Genomic DNA, 17,236 nt, shown 5'->3' with positions numbered 1-17,236 from the left:
GATCAGGAGCAGCCTGCCCTGGGCAAAGGCTGCCCTGCAGCCAGGACCCTTCACCCTCCCCCTGCTCCAGAACCAGCATTTTATCAGCACATCCCTACAGGATCCCACTGTCCATCCACCAAGTAGCAGGTTCTTTCCTGCGGCTTTGCGTACAGTACCTAGGGAACTCCATGTGTTTCCAGGATCTGCCCCAGCAGATCTGGGTGACGGACCAATCACTTCATCCAGGTTTTTACTCAGATAAGCCACATGAGACTGTGCTGGCTAACACAGCCCTGCTCCAAAGGCTCCTGGTGCCCAAGAGGAAACATCATCTGTAGGGTCATCTTCAAGCGAATCAGGCCAGCACTTTTGGACCATACTGAAGCCTTTGAAAATATTACTGTGGACTTTTATATGGCCAACATCATCACCTGGATAGAAACCCAGTGCTTTAAAGAGGTTCACTGAAGTGGAATTAATTTGGGGGTGGAAATACCACCCCCAAACATGGCAGTAATATCCTACAGGGCAGGAGATGAGCCCAAAGACTGCAGCTACCTAGCAGGCTTCATGTACATGGACATGCCCCCTCCAGTAACACCCCTGGCTGCCATTTTTGCTTCAGCAATGGCACACCTGGGGACCTTAAATTAAAGGGTTATCCAGAGTAAATAAACAAGCACTTGCACTTTGGAACTATTGACTGAGCTCCACCACGCGAACAATTTGTTAGCGAGAGGTTTGGGCAGTGGGAAGATGGCAAATATCCCCCTCCTACTCTTCATTTGTCTTCTTGGAGCTTGTCTTTGTGCCGAAAATGCAGGTGGGTTCATTTAAAACCTAGCAAGTCCTTCACTTTTGGGGCTGGGGGGCTGCTGGCACAGGTGAACAGACAGCTTGTGCACTCTCATAAGTGATGAGAGCTCAGAGGGATTGCTGCGTGTCATAGCTCCTCTCTTTAAAGTTCTGGTTCTTTTCTTGGGAATGAAATAATAGCTTTTATGCTGATTTTATGCAGAACGCGTCACAGGGATTAATTTTAAGAATGGAATTTTTCTTTAATTTTTCCAGCTTTTAAGCTTTCAGAGCTTGATTCAGCCATTTTAGAATGCATGCACACACACACAGAAGGAAAAAATAGGGAGAGCGTCACTGGTGGAGTAACATCCACACCACTGCGTGTGCCACTGCTTTGTCCTGGAGTACAAACAAGTACTCACATCCTTAAAACAGTCATTGGATTTGCCACTGCGAGAACTGTTTAAAGCCAAACCCAGTGTGAATTTAACGAAGACTGTAAGGTGCAGCCAAAATTGTAGACAAGATAGAGTAGTTGATGGATGTGGGCAATCGCACATAGTAATGCAGGCTGTTGCTTGATTTATTTGTAACAGCAGCAGTTCCAGCAGAGGCTGGTTCACATCCAGTGTGAGTACTTGTTTGGTGCAAGGCTGGCCTTTCTTCTTTCATTAAAACATTGCAAGTAACAGATTTTTTAAAAAAAGGCCTCTTCCCAAAATGTTTGCTCAGCAATGAAAAGTGACCTCATATTGGGACCGCCACCCACCCAGGAGTACCTCCTAGAAAAGACTATCCTCAGCTGGAAGGACAGGTCTCCCCCCACAGCTCCTTGGCCCAGAGACCCATCCCACTCTCTCAGAAACTGATTCAGAAGTCGATAAGCCATGTATGAGTATATTCGTGGTGTGAAGATGGTTTCCAGACAGAGTGAGTACCATGCCATGACCCCCCAGGGCCTGCAACCTTCAGTTCAAATCAAGTTTTGCTTGTAAAGCAGCACATGGGATCAGTAAGCAACAGAGAAAGCCTGGAGGGATCTGAGGGAGGCAAAGCGGCGTCTATTAAAATGAATTCTCTCCATTAAATGGCTTAATTACAGCAGGTGCCTGGCACATCCCACTGGGAAGAAATGAGGGAGTGGGTCTAATGCAGCTGCCTCACATCACGTGGGGTGATGTGTGACTATGCCCATGTCATGATCCCCAGGCACCAAGCACACACAGAGCCCAATGGGGTTACAAAACCAAGGAAGGCTGCTCCATCATTCTCACCTAAGCCTTTTCTGCCCAGCTTAGGGACAAGCTGGAGGCTGCAGCCCATGCCATGGCGAGAAGGGGGCAGGTGTCCTCCAGCAAGGCTGTGGCCCCCAGTGTCTCCATGCTCTCAGCCCCCCTGCTTGGCCAGGGTGGCTTAGTTGGGAGTATGTGTTCATGTCCCACACATAAATCACAACCCTGCAGCTGGGAGGGGACTGGCCACCCCACAGGGGCTGCAGCCTGGCATCTTCAGAGGTCAGTGCTTTACCCATCAATATCAACTTCCAGACAATTAGATTATGGTCAGGATTTTAATGCACTCCTTTTCATTTTTAACCAAAACCACACTAGCACGAGGAAGGCAGAGGTACAAGCTTGCTGTCAATGATTAAATGCATTGCAAAAACAATTAGTTCTTTCAGAGACACCTCTAGGTGAAGGGGCTGGCTACACCATCAGTGGCATGGCATAAATCAGAGCAGATGCCTTTGGGCCCATGAGAGTTCAACAAAACTAATTCTTCGTGGCTTCAGAGAGAGGGGGATCTGCTCTGGACTGAGAGCAGAAGTTAGCCATGAGAAGTGAAGAGCAGCAGGTACTTGCCCCTCACTCTCTTCTCTGCCTGCCCGAATGAGCTTGCGCTCTCCTTAACCCTTGAAGGGACCAGATCCACATGTGCTCAAACCCCTTCCAGTGCAGAGCCCCCAGACAAGGGTCTGTGTCCACGGTGGCCACCAGCAGCTCCAAGAAGAGCCGCTCTACCGTGCCATCTGGTGACAAAAAGGGACATATCTGCGAGCGCTAAGGAGGGTGGAGAGAGAGGAGAGGACAGGGAGGCAAAGTAGAAAGCTCCTTTTGTTGAATAATGTCTTTTTTTAGAGTGGTGGGATAGGGGAAGAGTGCTCAGCAGAGGCAGGGGTCTCTGAAAGGTGGATCAGGAGCAAACCCTGTCAGGTGGCTGCTGCGGGGAGGCTGCTGCTGCTGACCCTGCCGATGGGACGCGTGGCCCTGCTGGGACAGCATTCATGGTAGCACAATGATGGGACTGCATGTCCGTGTGCCCTTCATAAGGGACAGCAGCCACCATGGGAGGGCTGGTGGCAGCTGCAGACATCCCACCTAGTCTGGGGGTCCCTGCAGCTCTCTGCTGCTGGTTTCTGCCCAGGAGCTTGGCTCGTGCGCATGACCTGGCCCAGGGGGTGAGGAGGGCTCACGTCAGCAGGGCCAGCATTTCCAGCAGGAAATGGTGGTACCCATGCACATGGGCAAGGGTGAGGAGCCGGGAAAGAAGCAAATGGCCTGTGGCTTCCAAGGGCCGCAGCTGCTTGCAGAGGCAAATGGCCTTTCACAGCCAAAACAGGCAGAGGCAGTTAAAGCATGACAATTTCTGTGTCCAGACAAGACCTCACCATGCAGCACTGTGAAAACACCTATTATTTTCCCCTCTCAAATAGCTTATTCAGGTCTGTGCATCTGTGATAGGAGAAATACCATCTGCTTTAGGGTACTTTAAGCATCAAACTTCAGCATTCCCAACCACTCTTTTGCCGTCAGTCATTTCTGTCTATTGACTACTTTGACTTGGTTCTCTAGATTTGATCCTCTGGATTGCACTTAAGTTAGACACCAAAGAAACCTCAGGTAGCTGATAACACTGGCCGTGGAGCAATGACGGGGTGAACACATGAAAAGAGCTTGCTTTCTGGGAGAAGAGAGCCCTGACAGCCCATCCCAGCTGCATCACACGATGGGACATGCTCCTCTCTACCCTCTATTTCTTTTCAAATTGCAGTCTTCATTGAGAACAAAGAGGCAAGCTCAGTTCTGAGCAGGCAAAAACGAGCCAATTCAAACAGACTGGAAGAGGTTATTCCCGGGAACCTCAAGAGAGAGTGCATAGAAGAAAAATGCAGCTTTGAAGAAGCCCGAGAAGTGTTTGAAAACACAGAGAAAACAGTGAGTATCACTGCTGCAAAATGCCAACACCTTGTCCTCCCCAGCCCACACCTCTACAAGCCTTTCAGGTGAGGAGCAGAGGGGGAAGGAGGAGTGACCAGCAAGGGAAAACCTGCAGGGGCCAAGTGCAGGATCTATCATGTTTTATTCTCGTTTGTGGTCCATCACTTGGGCTGGGGAACTGCTTTAAAGGTTTGTTGGTCACCATTGGGATTAAGGAGATGGTTGTTTTCCTGCAAGCGTTTAGCTTTAGCTTTGGAGTCATCCCTTTCCTACTTCAGTCAGGCAGTACCCAGAAGTTAGAAATCAAATGAATTTTATTTTTTCCTTTGCAGATGGAGTTTTGGAAAATATACATTGGTAAGAGCTACTTTCTTCATGTTCAAATTCATAATACTAATCTCTCCATGCATAAGTAGCATATGCCTATCAAAAAAAACCATATTCCAGCATTCAAAAACTGTTTTGTGACAGAGCTAGTCAGAGTCATGCACCCTAAATCCTGCAGCCACCCACCCTGGCCCGACCCATTTGTACACAAATCAAAAGCAAAAAAAAATTAATTAACATTTTCTTTAAGCATGTTTTTTTTATATTTTTAACAAACTTCAAAAACCTCACAGAACAAAACCAGTTCACACAGACCACTAGGTCAGTTGAGCCCAGGTCATGCTCTGGGCTTCTAGTTTCAGCTGTGGTACAGAGTAAAACACAACTGCAATAATTAACACCCCTCCAGCAAACAGCAAATGCTCTGTTCTCAAGCAGAGATCTCGAGATAAAGCACAGCCTTGTGCAAGCACAGCGTGAATCCCTGGAAATGCCATATTAAAGTGGAACCTCAACACGATCATAGCAAACAGCTGTTTGCAATTCCCACCAGTTGTCCCAGACCCTTGATTCTCCACCATTTTCTTTTCACCATCTATTTCTTCCCTTTCAGCCGCCACCACAACCACTCCTCAGTCCCTTACCAAAAAGATTTCAATGCCCACTAAAACATCTGAAACTAGTTTTAATGACATTTCAGTAAATGAACTGCTTTGTAGATTGGCGAAGTGCCCAGAACATCTCACTAAAAATCCTTAAATAATTCAGATTATTCAAGCCAGAATATAAAATACAAAAGTTACGTTTGCATTGTAGGACCGTCTTCTGAAAAACCAACCGATGAAACTCAACACTGCATTTGATTCCCTGCCACTGTAACCAATTAGCTCTTCAAAAACAATGAATGCCAAATATTCCCCTATCATCCAAAGTGCCTGGTTTACTCCTCAGCTTACAAGCTGCTGTTCCCAACACATGCAGCCCACAGGAGCTCAGCCCTTGCACAGGACCCAAGCAGTACCAAGCTCCGATTGCCCTCACCAAGCAGCAACAACAGCCACAATCTGCACCTTATGTTTAAACCCCAAGAGCCTGCCTTAGACAAGACAAACCCATTTTGTTTATGTTTGCAAGCTGCCTTCTGCATTCCAGCCTGTTCCTCAAACCACCATTAACAGCCACACTTACTGGCAGGGCATGAACACAACAAGACTTCCCTTCCTCCTTGTCTTTGCATAACCATTTCAAAGCGCACTTCCCTGTAATTTCACATCACGGACTTGCTGTTCCAAAGTGTTAGATCACTAATTTTGCAATACTGGCTATATTTATTAAAGCCTCATCTTCTCAGCTGTAGGCAGCTGTGAAAATAAAAGCCCTGATACGTAAATAAAATCTAGACCAGTTAATAGTAGTACAAGACTTAGAAAGAAAGACCAATGACTGAGGCTCTCAATCTTAATACATAGAGAGGTCTCCAAACCCAAGCGGACAGGCGCAAATCTTCAGAGAACACAGATGATAGCATATAAAATATTTCAAACTGAGAAATCCTAACTACTCTTGATGAAGCAAACCTTCTAACTTTTTTCTGTGTAACTTAGCCAAGACATGAGGTCCTGTCGAGATGTTGCATGGGGGAGACTAAAGAGGAGTTCTGCTGAAACGAGAAGAATTAACCCACATGGGACAGGGTGCATAATTAGGACTCTGGGTAAAGCACTGCTACTTGATGTTACCCCAGTACTGACGTTGTCTGTTGTGCACTTGGGTGCCAGGATCTGCTTTATTTTCCACTACAAAGAAGGAAGCTGGGCAGTCTTTTACTCATTTTTAACGGGAGGCTTGCACAGAGCAAGGCTCCAGCACTAGGTCAGCACCAGCCATGGTGGACACTCGTGTTTGTTAATTCTTCTGTCTTCTCTCCAAGATGGAGATCAGTGCGACCCCAATCCATGCAAAAATGGAGCTGTGTGCAAGGATGCAGTAAGTTCCTACGTGTGTTGGTGCCCACCTGGGTATGATGGCAGAAACTGTGAGATAGGTACGTACCGGGGACTTGACCTGTGGTTGTTCTGCCCTACTTGAAATCCCATCGGATCAAAGTGGGTGTAGAGTTTCATCCTACCCGAGGGCTGTTTCGGACACAGATGCCCTGCTGTAAGGCACTGTATGAACGTGCAAATTCAGCCCGTCAGCAATGGGATTACAGGGGGACATGCCTGGGGATATGGGAGCGGATGTCTCTGTCCTTTTCTGTCCTTGGTGGAGCCCCAGCTGCACCTCCGCTGAGCACTGAGATGCTTGCTCTTACACAGGGTTCAACAGAGGCTCGGGCTCAAGGCCTTTCGTTCAGCACACTGTGGCTGCCAGTGCAAATGTTGACACAGAGACCTTCCTATATCTCCCCAGCACAAGCCTTTCCAGGGCTGCTCGTCAATCAGGGATGACATGCTCACCTGCTGAAAGCAACAGTTCTCCACTGACCCCGATGGGGCCCCCATGCTCTCACTCCTCCTCTCCATTTCTCATGCCAGGCTGGGCAGCAGGTGCTGAGAAGGGCAGGATTATTGCAACCTCCTCTCAATGGCACTCTGCTAAATTCATAATTATAATTATCACCAGCAACCTTGATTCTGAAGGCAAACAAAAGGCAAATATTTTCCTGATGGGTTGAGGAGTTTATGAAAACCAAACAGCTGATAATTTAAGCAAGAGGGATATTCAGCTCTTATATTTATAATATAATCAGGGGCTGTGCGACTCGCATAATGTGCTAGACTCACTGCACTAATAAAAGATTCTCTTTCTAGTTCTGCTTCCGCTCTGGCAAGAGTGGAGTGTACGTTAAAAAGAGCATTTCAAAGCTACATCAAATTTAAATAGTCTCATTGCAGATTTCTCATGGAAGTGAGACAGGAACAAAAATAGCGCTAGAAGCGAGGCGTGAAAAGGAGCTCTGTAAAAATAGTAAATGATGGCGTTAAAATGGCTACAGGAAGGGAGGTGTCCTTGAGGAAGTAGGAGTGGAGTTAATCTGCTGTGAAGTTATTTGAAAACTCACTGAGAATTAAAAGGGCATTTGCAGATTAGTGGTTTCCCACCGCCAAGAATGGTGTTCCCAGCACAGAGTAGTGCAAGGTGGGGTGGGAGAAGACGTGCAAGTCGCAGGAATCTCGCCGTGCCTCAGGCTGGGACCCATTTCATCAAACATCCTGCTGAAATGGGACTTCCATGTCAGGCTGCAATGATTTGTTGGTGTGTCAAGAAGAACATATGGCTTTGCATAAGGTCTTAAATTCAGAGCCCAGTGATAATCCCAGGACAAAGCCCTTCTTGGGTTCAGGGTTTGCTCCCATTTGACACATGGTGTTCTCCACTAGCATCTGCACCGGGGCTGGATTGCCGTAAGCACAGCGGGGAGGAGAGCAGCATGATGGTGGGGAAATCACGTGGCTCATAACCAAATATTTGCAGGAGTCCTTTAGGATCAGGCTGCCAAATTTCAGGCAGCACACAGCTGTTGAAGGCAGGAGGCCACATCAGGGCTTGGCAGGACCTCTCATAGGCCCGTTTCTCAACCTGCCTTCTCAAGAGGTGCCCAGTGGTCCTTCATTACAAGCAGGGATGTGATCTGGAAGGAGGACACTCTCCTTGCAAACAAATATCCATTTTCCATGGTCTGGAACACCCAGAATGGGTTATAGGTTGAGTCCAAAGGCCTGAGTCCCAACAAACCTCTAGTCAGTCATATTGCAAAACAGCTTTCACAGGTTCATTTTAATTTCTTTCAGACTTCACTTGTGCTATTAAAAATGGAGGCTGCAAGCACTTTTGCAGGCATAACCCACTGAAGAAAGTTGTGTGCTCCTGTGCCGCTGGCTATAGACTTCACGAAGATGGAAAGTCCTGTGAACCTACAGGTTAGCTTTTAAAGTGTTTTTAAGAGATTTGGGTGAAAGTTTCCAAGGTTTTGTCCTGGATTTAGACACACAAATCTCATAGAAATGCAATATCCTGTTGGAAACCAGCCTTGTCTTCCTGCTTAGCAAATGTAAAAAGCCTGACCCTGCACTTGCCCAATGGCAGATGTGGGGTCAGGCTTGAAGGATGCAATTAAAACACCCTTTTTTCAGCCTAGGTGGGTGGAGAAGGAGGGTAGTTGTCTGGGAATTTGTTCACAAGGCAAATGCTCGTTTCAGATGGCTGCTTTATCAGATGGATCTCCCACTTGCAGCCATCTTATATTTCTAGATATGGATCAGTAGTTTTCTGGAGGCAGAAATGTGATGTTCAGCTACACCAGCATACACTCTGGTGTCCATCCAGCCAGAGCTTGCTCCCATGTTCTTCCAATAGGAGCAACTATTTAGTTACTGATCCTACATTGAGGATTCCCTGGGCTTTTCAGAATACAAGACGATCTTTCTTACTGTAAACCCTCCTGACGGTCTGTTTCATGACTGGCCATCATGCAGTATCTTACAATTATCTGTACTGGGTGGAAATGTTGGTTCATGAATGGTACCAAGCTGGGAGGAGCGGCTGATACACCAGCAGGCCGTGCTGCCATCCAGCGAGAGCTGGGCAGGCGGGAGAGCTGGGCCCAGGGGAACCTCATGGGATTCAACAAGAGCAAGTGTGAGGTCCTGCCCCTGGGGAGGAACAACCCCCCGCACCAGCACAGGCTGGATGTGACCTGCTGGAGAGCGGCTCTGCTGAGAAGGCCCTGGCAGTGATGGTGGGCAGCAAGGTGGCCCTGAGCCAGCACCGGGCCCTTGGGGCCAAGGAGGCCAACGGTGCCCTGGGGTGCATTCAAAGGAGTGTGGCCGGCAGGGCAAGGGAGGTTATCCTCCCCCTCTGCTCTGCCCCAGTGAGGCCACATCTGGAGTGCTGTGTCCAGTTCTGGGTTCCCCAGTGCAAGAAGGACAGGGAACTGCTGGAGGGAGTCCAGTGCAGAGCTGCCAAGGTGATCAGGTGACTGGAGCATCTCCCTTGTGAGGAAAGGCTGAGAGACCTGGGTTTGTGCAGCCTGGAGAAGAGAAGGCTGAGGGGGAATCTCATCAATTCTTGTAAATATCTGAAGGGTGGGTGTCAGGAGGATGGGGCCAGACTCCCTTCAGTGGTGCCCAACGCCAGGCCAAGGGGCAACGGGCACAAGCTGGAACAGAGGAAATTCCACCTGAATATGAAGAAAAACCCCTTCCCTGTGCGGGTGCCAGAGCAGGGGCACAGGCTGCCCAGGGAGGCTGTGGGGTCCCTTCCCTGGAGACATTCACCCCCCGCCTGGACGCGGCCCTGTGCCCCTGCTCTGGGGGTGCCTGCTCAAGCAGGGGGTGGGACGGGGTGAGCTCCAGATGTCCCTTCCAACCCCCACCTGTCTGTGAAACACGTGAAGCTTTGTGGTAGTCTGTCCTCCCAACAACATGTATCTACACACAAAGACCCTCAACAGGAACTAGACTCTGTGGCTTAGCTGTGGTATTGGGTGGTGCAGAGGGGAAATGCATTGCTTGAGGTTGCAACTTCATAAAGGGCTAAAGAATAGCTGGTTCTTGTTATATTCCCCAACTTTACCCCACTCCTAGGCTGCTATAATACCTCTAACTACAGTGACGTGTAGTTACTGACACCAACCCACCACAACATAACAAGTTAATTGGGCATGAACATCTCAGAAGCACATCTGGCAGAGGAAAGAGGAGACTGAGTACAGAAATATTTTGTCATCTAAGGTCAATTTAACATTTGATGCTGTCATATTTCTAACACCTGAGAGTAACAGATTTGCACACCTAAGCTAGGTACCCACACAGGTGAGTTAGTTTCTGAAGGTCTGATTAGCTACAGCTATGAATGCTTTGAGCTCCTAAAGTGCTGACTTTCAGCAATCAGTGTAGGAAGTATCTTAGGCTGGGAGTCTTACTGTTAACAGAGATTGTTAAGAGCTCAGGCCTGTGTTGCCTAACATGCTGTATCACTTTCACTGGACCAGAAAGTTTTACTGTTAGCAATAAGATCATCTTTCAGGATGGGTAATTGCCCTTCCTGCAAAAGCTTAGCTTTTGTTGGCTCTGAAACCTTTATTTCCTAGCCTAACCTCACAGGTAGCACTTTCCATCACTCAACACTTATTTAAGCCCCATTCCTAAAGCAGACTGTTAAAAAAAAATCTCAGTAGACCAGACTTACATCTGATTTTATACTAATGTTTATTTGCACAGTACTGTCGAAAACTTTTCAGATGAAAGACAATGCCTGATGCTATTTACTATTTTGACTGCCACAATCAGCAGGAATTCGACACACTGCGTAGGAGAGAAATGGGAAGAGCGTGCCTGAAATGAGCCTACAGATGAGATCTTCATTAACAGAGGAAATCTACAACTCTTTCTAGAGTTTATTAATGTTTTCCTCACCTTGGTGCCAAACAGGATTATCTGTACAATTGGCAGATATTATTTCCTGCCCTCTCCCAGCTGGACTTTTATTGTACTGGAGTTACTTGCTGTGGAAATGTCAGCCAAGTGCCCGGCTGCCTGCCGCAGCAAGCCTCTCAGGCATGCACCTCAGCATCCTGCGAAATAAAGGCACAGCTGCACCATCCCGTCAGACATGCACTCTCTCTCACAAGCTTTCTTCTTTTTAAAAGCGGTTCAGAATTAGATTTCTAAAGTCTAGAATCAATATATGCTTTTGCTACTCTTAACTATTACCTGCAGTGCTGCTCAAAGGCACAGGCATCTGTTTGCATGGAGAACGCACAAGTCTGCCCATGGCCCTGAGTCTCCCATGTCAGTCCCGAACTGGGTGCTGAGGCGAGGCAGCATTTGTCTCCTCATCTGCTCCTTCAATTGCTGTAACTCAGCGTGACGCACAACCAGTCGTAACCATGACTGTTTCTCTCCCAGTGCCATATCCCTGTGGGAGGATCACGGCCCCTGAAGTGAAGAGCAAGCTCACCCGAGCCATAAACACCTTTGAGCACTGGACAATCATCGACGATGACCACGACGATGCTCATGACGAGGTGCTGGACAACATCACAGAAACCAGCACTGCTGCCACCACAAAAATCGCACCGATAATTAAGACGGGCACCCGGGTTGTTGGTGGATCAGACAGCTTAAGAGGCGAGGTGCCCTGGCAGGTACTGGCTATTTCTACAGCTCTCCTGTAACCCCAGTAATCACTCTGTCTATTCATTTCCTTCTGAATGCAGGGTCATCTTACTTCTACATACCCAAAGCCTGTCACTGAGGTTAGTTTAGCAATAGATCTCAAGTCTAACAGGAACACAACTTCTTTCTGTACACAGCAACAAAACTTGCCTGGCTGGGGCACTACCCTGGCAAAAAAGCTAGAAGTCAGAGTCACAGCAGCTTTATCTGGTGGGGCACAAAGGGTCCAGGTTTAAGCTATAGCAACGGATTCCCCAGAAGTCCAAGAATTTACCAAGATTAAGCAAAAGGCTGAGGGAGGGGAGCTTTGCAAGGAACAATCCAGCTCCATTTTTGGCTCCATCAGTTTCAACAGATGCATGATAAATTATATCAACACAGGATCTGCCCTTGTATGACATCTACCAAATCCAGCTGCTCTTTCTTTATCCAAGCCCACATCCTACTTGCAACATCCTAGTCCTCTCTACCTCACCAAAAGTGACATCACAGGTGAGGGGGGGCTGCAAAGAAATATCTTTCAACCCACCACTCTGCAAATACTTTTAAATTGGTGTCAAAAGGAAAGTTAGCTCCCAGCTTGGATCTTTTTCAAAGTCATCTACTGCCCTTACATTCTGCTCTGGCTTTGGTGAGCACAGAAATCTCAGTGGCTGAGAGTGGAAAATAATAAATTCAGATGAGATTTTAGGAATGGCAAATCTCTTTCTCTGCCTGGGGCAGAGCTCACACAGGACGCTGGGGACGGGGAGGGCTGCAAGTGTGGAGGCACTCTGGTTCATCACTGTGGGCGAGCCTCATCCACTTCCTTATGCACATGGAGCTCCTTAAAATGCAGCCAGCTCTGCCTGACGAGGCAGCAAACAGTAAATATGTTGGAAGTAAGAGGCAGATAGGCAGTGACAAGCCACATTGCATGAAAGGAACGAAATGGGTGAATTATCAAGAAATCCTTTTAAACACAGTCCACTGGGTCAGCTGATCAATTTAATTTGATGTTTTAGCATAAGGGACATCCTGGCTTGTGCCCCATAACTGCTGAGGCAGGCAGATGCTCAAATGAAATGGCTAGTTAAGATTTTGTCCCTAGTTAGCTAGGTAAGATCTAGTCACTGGCAAAACACTTTTAGGAGATACGTGTGGAAGTGCTTGTATTTCAGATGCTCTGAGTTTTACGCTGAGGTTTATGTTTGGGGCTGTCTGCCCTCCCAGCCTGGCAGCAAAGGAAGGCAAAGTCAACAGGGCACTAACATGTATGCGAGGCTGTGTTGGCCACCCTCTGCAACACAGGGGGTGATGGAGGGGCAGGCACTCCCCTAGGAGCAGCATCTCTGGCGGCACTGAGTCCATATGACCTAAACGCAGCCTGTCCTACAGCCAGACAAAACCCCTGCATCCCATTCTTCTTCCCCACTGATTTACACAAACCCACAGGCGTGATTTCCTTCTGCTCCCACAGGTTTATCTGGTGAACAGCCATGGTGTGGGCTTCTGCGGCGCATCCATAATCAATGAAAAATGGGTAGTGACGGCAGCACACTGCTTGCATCCAGGCGACAATGTCACTGCCGTGGCAGGTGAGCACCTTGGGTGGCGTTGGGCCACCCAAGGCAAGGGACGGGGGATGAGGCTTGCACTGGCCAGGCACGAGGCACTGCACAGAACCCTGGGACCCACGCCACCACGACGGGCAGCAACGTGGCGTGAGCGGCTTTAGGGCGCTGAGGCCCCTGTTACAGATGGCAGCGTTTCGGCAGTCTGGTGCCTGCAGGTACTACTACCTCCAGTGGGAGCCGTGAGCTGGGGCTGGCCCTGGTCCCAAAGCCACAGAGCTGCAGGACCACGTTGAGAACACAGCTCAACCCAACTGCAGGCGATCCTTTCACCTAAGCCGGAGAGAACCCCAGCATGCTTAAAAGCCCAGTGGGCTTCAGTTATTATGCTGCTTCAAGAGCTAGTGCGAAGGATTTTCATCTCTACTAGCCACACAGGACCTAACTAGGGATTTCTGCTTTTCTTGGCAGTCACACTATGTTTTCACACAACTTGCAGAGAATGGATTTGTGTGGCTGGTGCAAGAGGGGCACCAGCAATCTGAATAACTCCTTTCAAGGAGACGACTACTTGTGCTCTTAACTTCTTTAGAAGTAAATAGAATTTATGGACTGAAGTAGTGAAACTGGGCTGATATGTAGGAAAGCGTGCTTTGGCAGCAGGGTCTCTAGGGAGTTAGGCGGGGGCAGTGTGGCCAGACCTCACAGCAAGTGATGCTGCTATTTTACAAAACAAATGTGACTCTGCTTGAAAAATGATGTTTCCCCCTGACTCTTGGTGCCCAGCTGTTCCAGGCTGCCTGCTAGGCAGCCTGCTGATAGCTCAGCATGGGGCCTTGGCGAGCGTCACGGTGCCACATTTCACAGCTGTGGCAGAATCAGCTTCCCCAAATTATTTTTTTCTCCCCTGTATGAATATCTAGTACATGAGAGTTACACTGATAGGTACAGGAGGAGAACACTGATACGGTCAGTAATTGCTACAAGCAGCACAAGAGGAGGCACAGAAGAATCATGCTTTCTCTTTCAACACTGTGAAACGCATTAGTGACAAAATTGCACATTCTACCTGAGCCTTGAAGCACTGAGTTTATATCCAAAAAAAGAAGCTCATCAAGAGGACTCAAGTTCCATCTTCATCTTCCACGTTAACAAGGCCAATCTCCTGGGTGTGCCTGGCTGGACCCTGGAGAATGAGCACTGTGGAGCTGGGCACCATGTGCCCAGCGCTGGCAGGCTGAGGCTCACAGCTTGCTCACAGCATATTTTGCTATCTACTTTCAGGCAGTTTTGCCAGAAAGCCCAGCACAAAGCCCAGACTTGCACCCGCTAAAGTGAGAAAGTACAAAACGCCCAGTGCAAAAAATACTCTCCCCCCAGAAAAATCACACTTCTGCCTGGACAGAGGCTTTGTGTTTGCTGCATCTGCACTCAAACTGCCTCTCCTTTCAGGCTCTCTCTTTCATGCCACACACCCCTTCCATTTAGGATATGTTATCAGCTAAGTCCCCCCTCATGATGCCCTCACACCACTCTGCACCACTGCTGGGTTTCCAGAGAAGGATTTTGGACGGGCAGCAAGTCGAGAAAGCAAAACACGATTTTGCAGGGCTTCAGGGACATTTGTGCCTGCACCATGTACACTGCATGGGCAATATCTGATTCCTTCACATCCATTCATGCTAAATATTCAGCTTTGTATATAGCATACCAAAAATCAATAGCAGGGGGTGGAAGAAGCATTCCCCTCCCCTGTCCTTCTTTGCATCTCCACTTTCATCCCTGAAGCATATTTTCAGGTCTCCAGCAATAGTAAGCAGCTATAGCATAAGAAAAACCCTCTCAAAGTCTCCCCTACATCTGTCTTGCATTTACACTGTAGAAACACAGCGGGCGAGGAAGCTGACATTCACACTCTGCTGCAAAAAAACCCTCACAGAGCACATCAGCAGCACCAGCCACCAAACCCGCCTTCGTCAGGTGCCAGCATTAACGTGAACACAGAAAGCTGCCTCACCTCTCTCACTGGGCTCCGTGCCGCTCCTCGCAGGCAGACGCAGCAGACACAGGACACTGCCAGGGCCAGGAGTGCTGCAGATATTGTTTAGAGGAGATCGTATATTCTGGAGATTACAGCAAAGCATGTAGAAATACCGCAGCAGGGGTTAAACGCACCCTGCACTTCTTGGGCTGCGAGAAAGCAAGCGGGAAAAGTCATCCTGCTCTTGATCCTTCAGCACAGCCAGTTCACAGGCAGGAGAGGGGATTCGGCTACAGACAGACCCAGGCACTGCCCATCTGCCAACCCAAGACCACAGAGCATTTTCCCTTCTCTCTACCTGTTACACAAGCTGGGAGGGGAGGTAATAGGCTGACAGCAACTCAATCACAGGAACCTGAAGCTGCTGGCAGCACCCTGTAATCACAAGCAGCTGAGCCTCATGTGGGCAGCAGGGACCCAAGGGGCACCTGTGAGAGTCGGGGGGGGTGACATTTTGTAGCCCCCTGTGCCCATTCCGCCCCGTGGCTGTGTGGTTTTGGAAAAGGGAAGGTCAAGGTTTTTTTACTAATAAATTATTTATTTTAAGTAAAGATTTTTAATTCTAGAGGCTTTCCCTCCTTTGATGCTAAGGCAACATCCCTGTACATCTCTTCAAGGGTGCTAAATCCTGAGAACAGCCACATTGCTACTAACCTTGGCAAAAGCATCTGGCCTTTGGCACTTGATCGGCCAGTGCATACCCGGTGTCACATCTGGGTGTTCAGATCCTGCTGGCTTCGGGGACTAAGGAGGTGTTGCCATGGGGGGAACCTCCAACACCCTTTAGTAAGGAGCAGGCAGCCTTGCCAGCAGCAGGCTCGGAGCAGCCTGTGTGCTGGGGCATGCAGCACCCATCCCTTTGCAACCACCCAGCTGGGCCGGTATTGCATCGGGACGGCATTGTCAGGGCATGGTCGCTGGTCCAGCCATGGAGCCCAAGCCATGCTTGTCTCCGCAGGTGAATACAACACCAACGAGGAAGATGGCACGGAGCAGCGGCGTAAAGTGGTGAAGATTCTTCCGCACCCCACGTACAATGCCATGATCAATAAGCACCACAACGACATTGCTCTCCTGGAGCTGGACCAGCCATTCAGCTTCAACAGCTACGTCACCCCCATCTGCATCGGCAGCCGGAACTTCACCAACACCCTGCTGAAGCACGGGATAGGCACAGTGAGCGGCTGGGGCAGCATGCTCTTCCGTGGCCGGCCCGCCACCGTCCTCCAGGTCCTCAAGGTGCCCTTTGTTGACCGGCCAACCTGCCTCACAAGCACCTCCACCACCATCCTGAAGAACATGTTCTGCGCGGGCTTGTCGACTGGGGGCGGTGACACCTGTGGGGGGGACAGTGGAGGTCCCTACACCACTGAGATTGAGGGCACCTGGTTTCTCACAGGGATCACCAGCTGGGGCGAGGAATGTGCCAAGCCAGGTAAATATGGCATCTACACCAAGGTGTCTGACTACGTGAAGTGGATAAAGGAAACCACGAGGCTTACCTAACCCACAAGGAGGATACGCTGTGCTGGGGGATAGACTGGTTCACTGAAGAGAGACCGTAGCAGTCTACGTGTCTTTCTGAAATTGTTGCATTTTAATAAATATTTCTAAATTAACTAATTTCTGCTCTTGGAAGGCAAAAGTTGAGAGGAGGCAGAGGAAATGTGGTAATAAGGAAATAAAAAGCCTTTTTAATTACTCACGACTGCGTTCCTGAATGCACCGGCACTGCTGAGATGGGGTAAGTCCCCAGATCCCAAGTGCAGAGGCTGGTGTGGATGAGCTGGGGCATGGCTCACACATGCCCTGGGCCAGCATGCCACCAGCATGCCCACAGCTGCCGCACAGTGCCATGGGAAAGGGGAGCCCAGCAGGCACTGGGTACATGGGGCACCAGCATCCAGCATTGTCTCTGTAGAAGGATCCCATGAGGGCTGTGAACACACAAAGCATTGTACCCACAACCCTCTCAGACAAATGTTTTCTTGTGACCCAGGCTGAGATGGATCATGGGCAGCAGGAAATCAAAGAATTACAGAATGCTAGGGGTTTTGAATATTTCCAGCGAAGGGACCCCACAGCCTCCCTGGGCAGCCTGTGCCACTGCTCTGGCACCCACACAGAGAAGGGGTT

General features: G+C 49.0%; 1 protein-coding gene across 1 annotated transcript; it reads left to right on the top strand.

Annotated features, from left to right (window-relative positions):
• The first annotated feature begins 677 nt into the window (after positions 1-677).
• On the top strand, positions 678-16,801 carry F9 (coagulation factor IX). The gene is made up of 8 exons (XM_075106738.1): positions 678-805; positions 3,832-3,995; positions 4,331-4,355; positions 6,256-6,369; positions 8,120-8,248; positions 11,237-11,475; positions 12,966-13,083; positions 16,059-16,801. The coding sequence occupies exons 1-8, from the start codon at positions 739-741 to the stop codon at positions 16,604-16,606; spliced, it is 1,404 nt and encodes a 467-aa protein (XP_074962839.1). The 5' UTR covers positions 678-738; the 3' UTR covers positions 16,607-16,801.
• The last annotated feature ends 435 nt before the right edge of the window (positions 16,802-17,236 follow it).

Source organism: Phalacrocorax aristotelis, chromosome 11 (genome assembly GCF_949628215.1).
Source record: "Phalacrocorax aristotelis chromosome 11, bGulAri2.1, whole genome shotgun sequence".
In the NCBI taxonomy this organism is placed as follows: domain Eukaryota; kingdom Metazoa; phylum Chordata; class Aves; order Suliformes; family Phalacrocoracidae; genus Phalacrocorax; species Phalacrocorax aristotelis.
This window is presented reverse-complemented; position numbering and strand designations above follow the sequence as displayed.

What these genes read in the sequence shown, in the direction of transcription:
- F9 (XM_075106738.1), top strand. Translation starts at nt 739, where the DNA reads ATGGCAAATATCCCCCTCCTACTCTTCATTTGTCTTCTTGGAGCTTGT. An exon ending in TGGCAGAAACTGTGAGATAG is followed by an intron (nt 6,370 to 8,119) that starts GTACGTACCGGG and finishes AATTTCTTTCAG; the next exon opens with ACTTCACTTGTGCTATTAAA. An exon ending in GAGGCGAGGTGCCCTGGCAG is followed by an intron (nt 11,476 to 12,965) that starts GTACTGGCTATT and finishes CTGCTCCCACAG; the next exon opens with GTTTATCTGGTGAACAGCCA.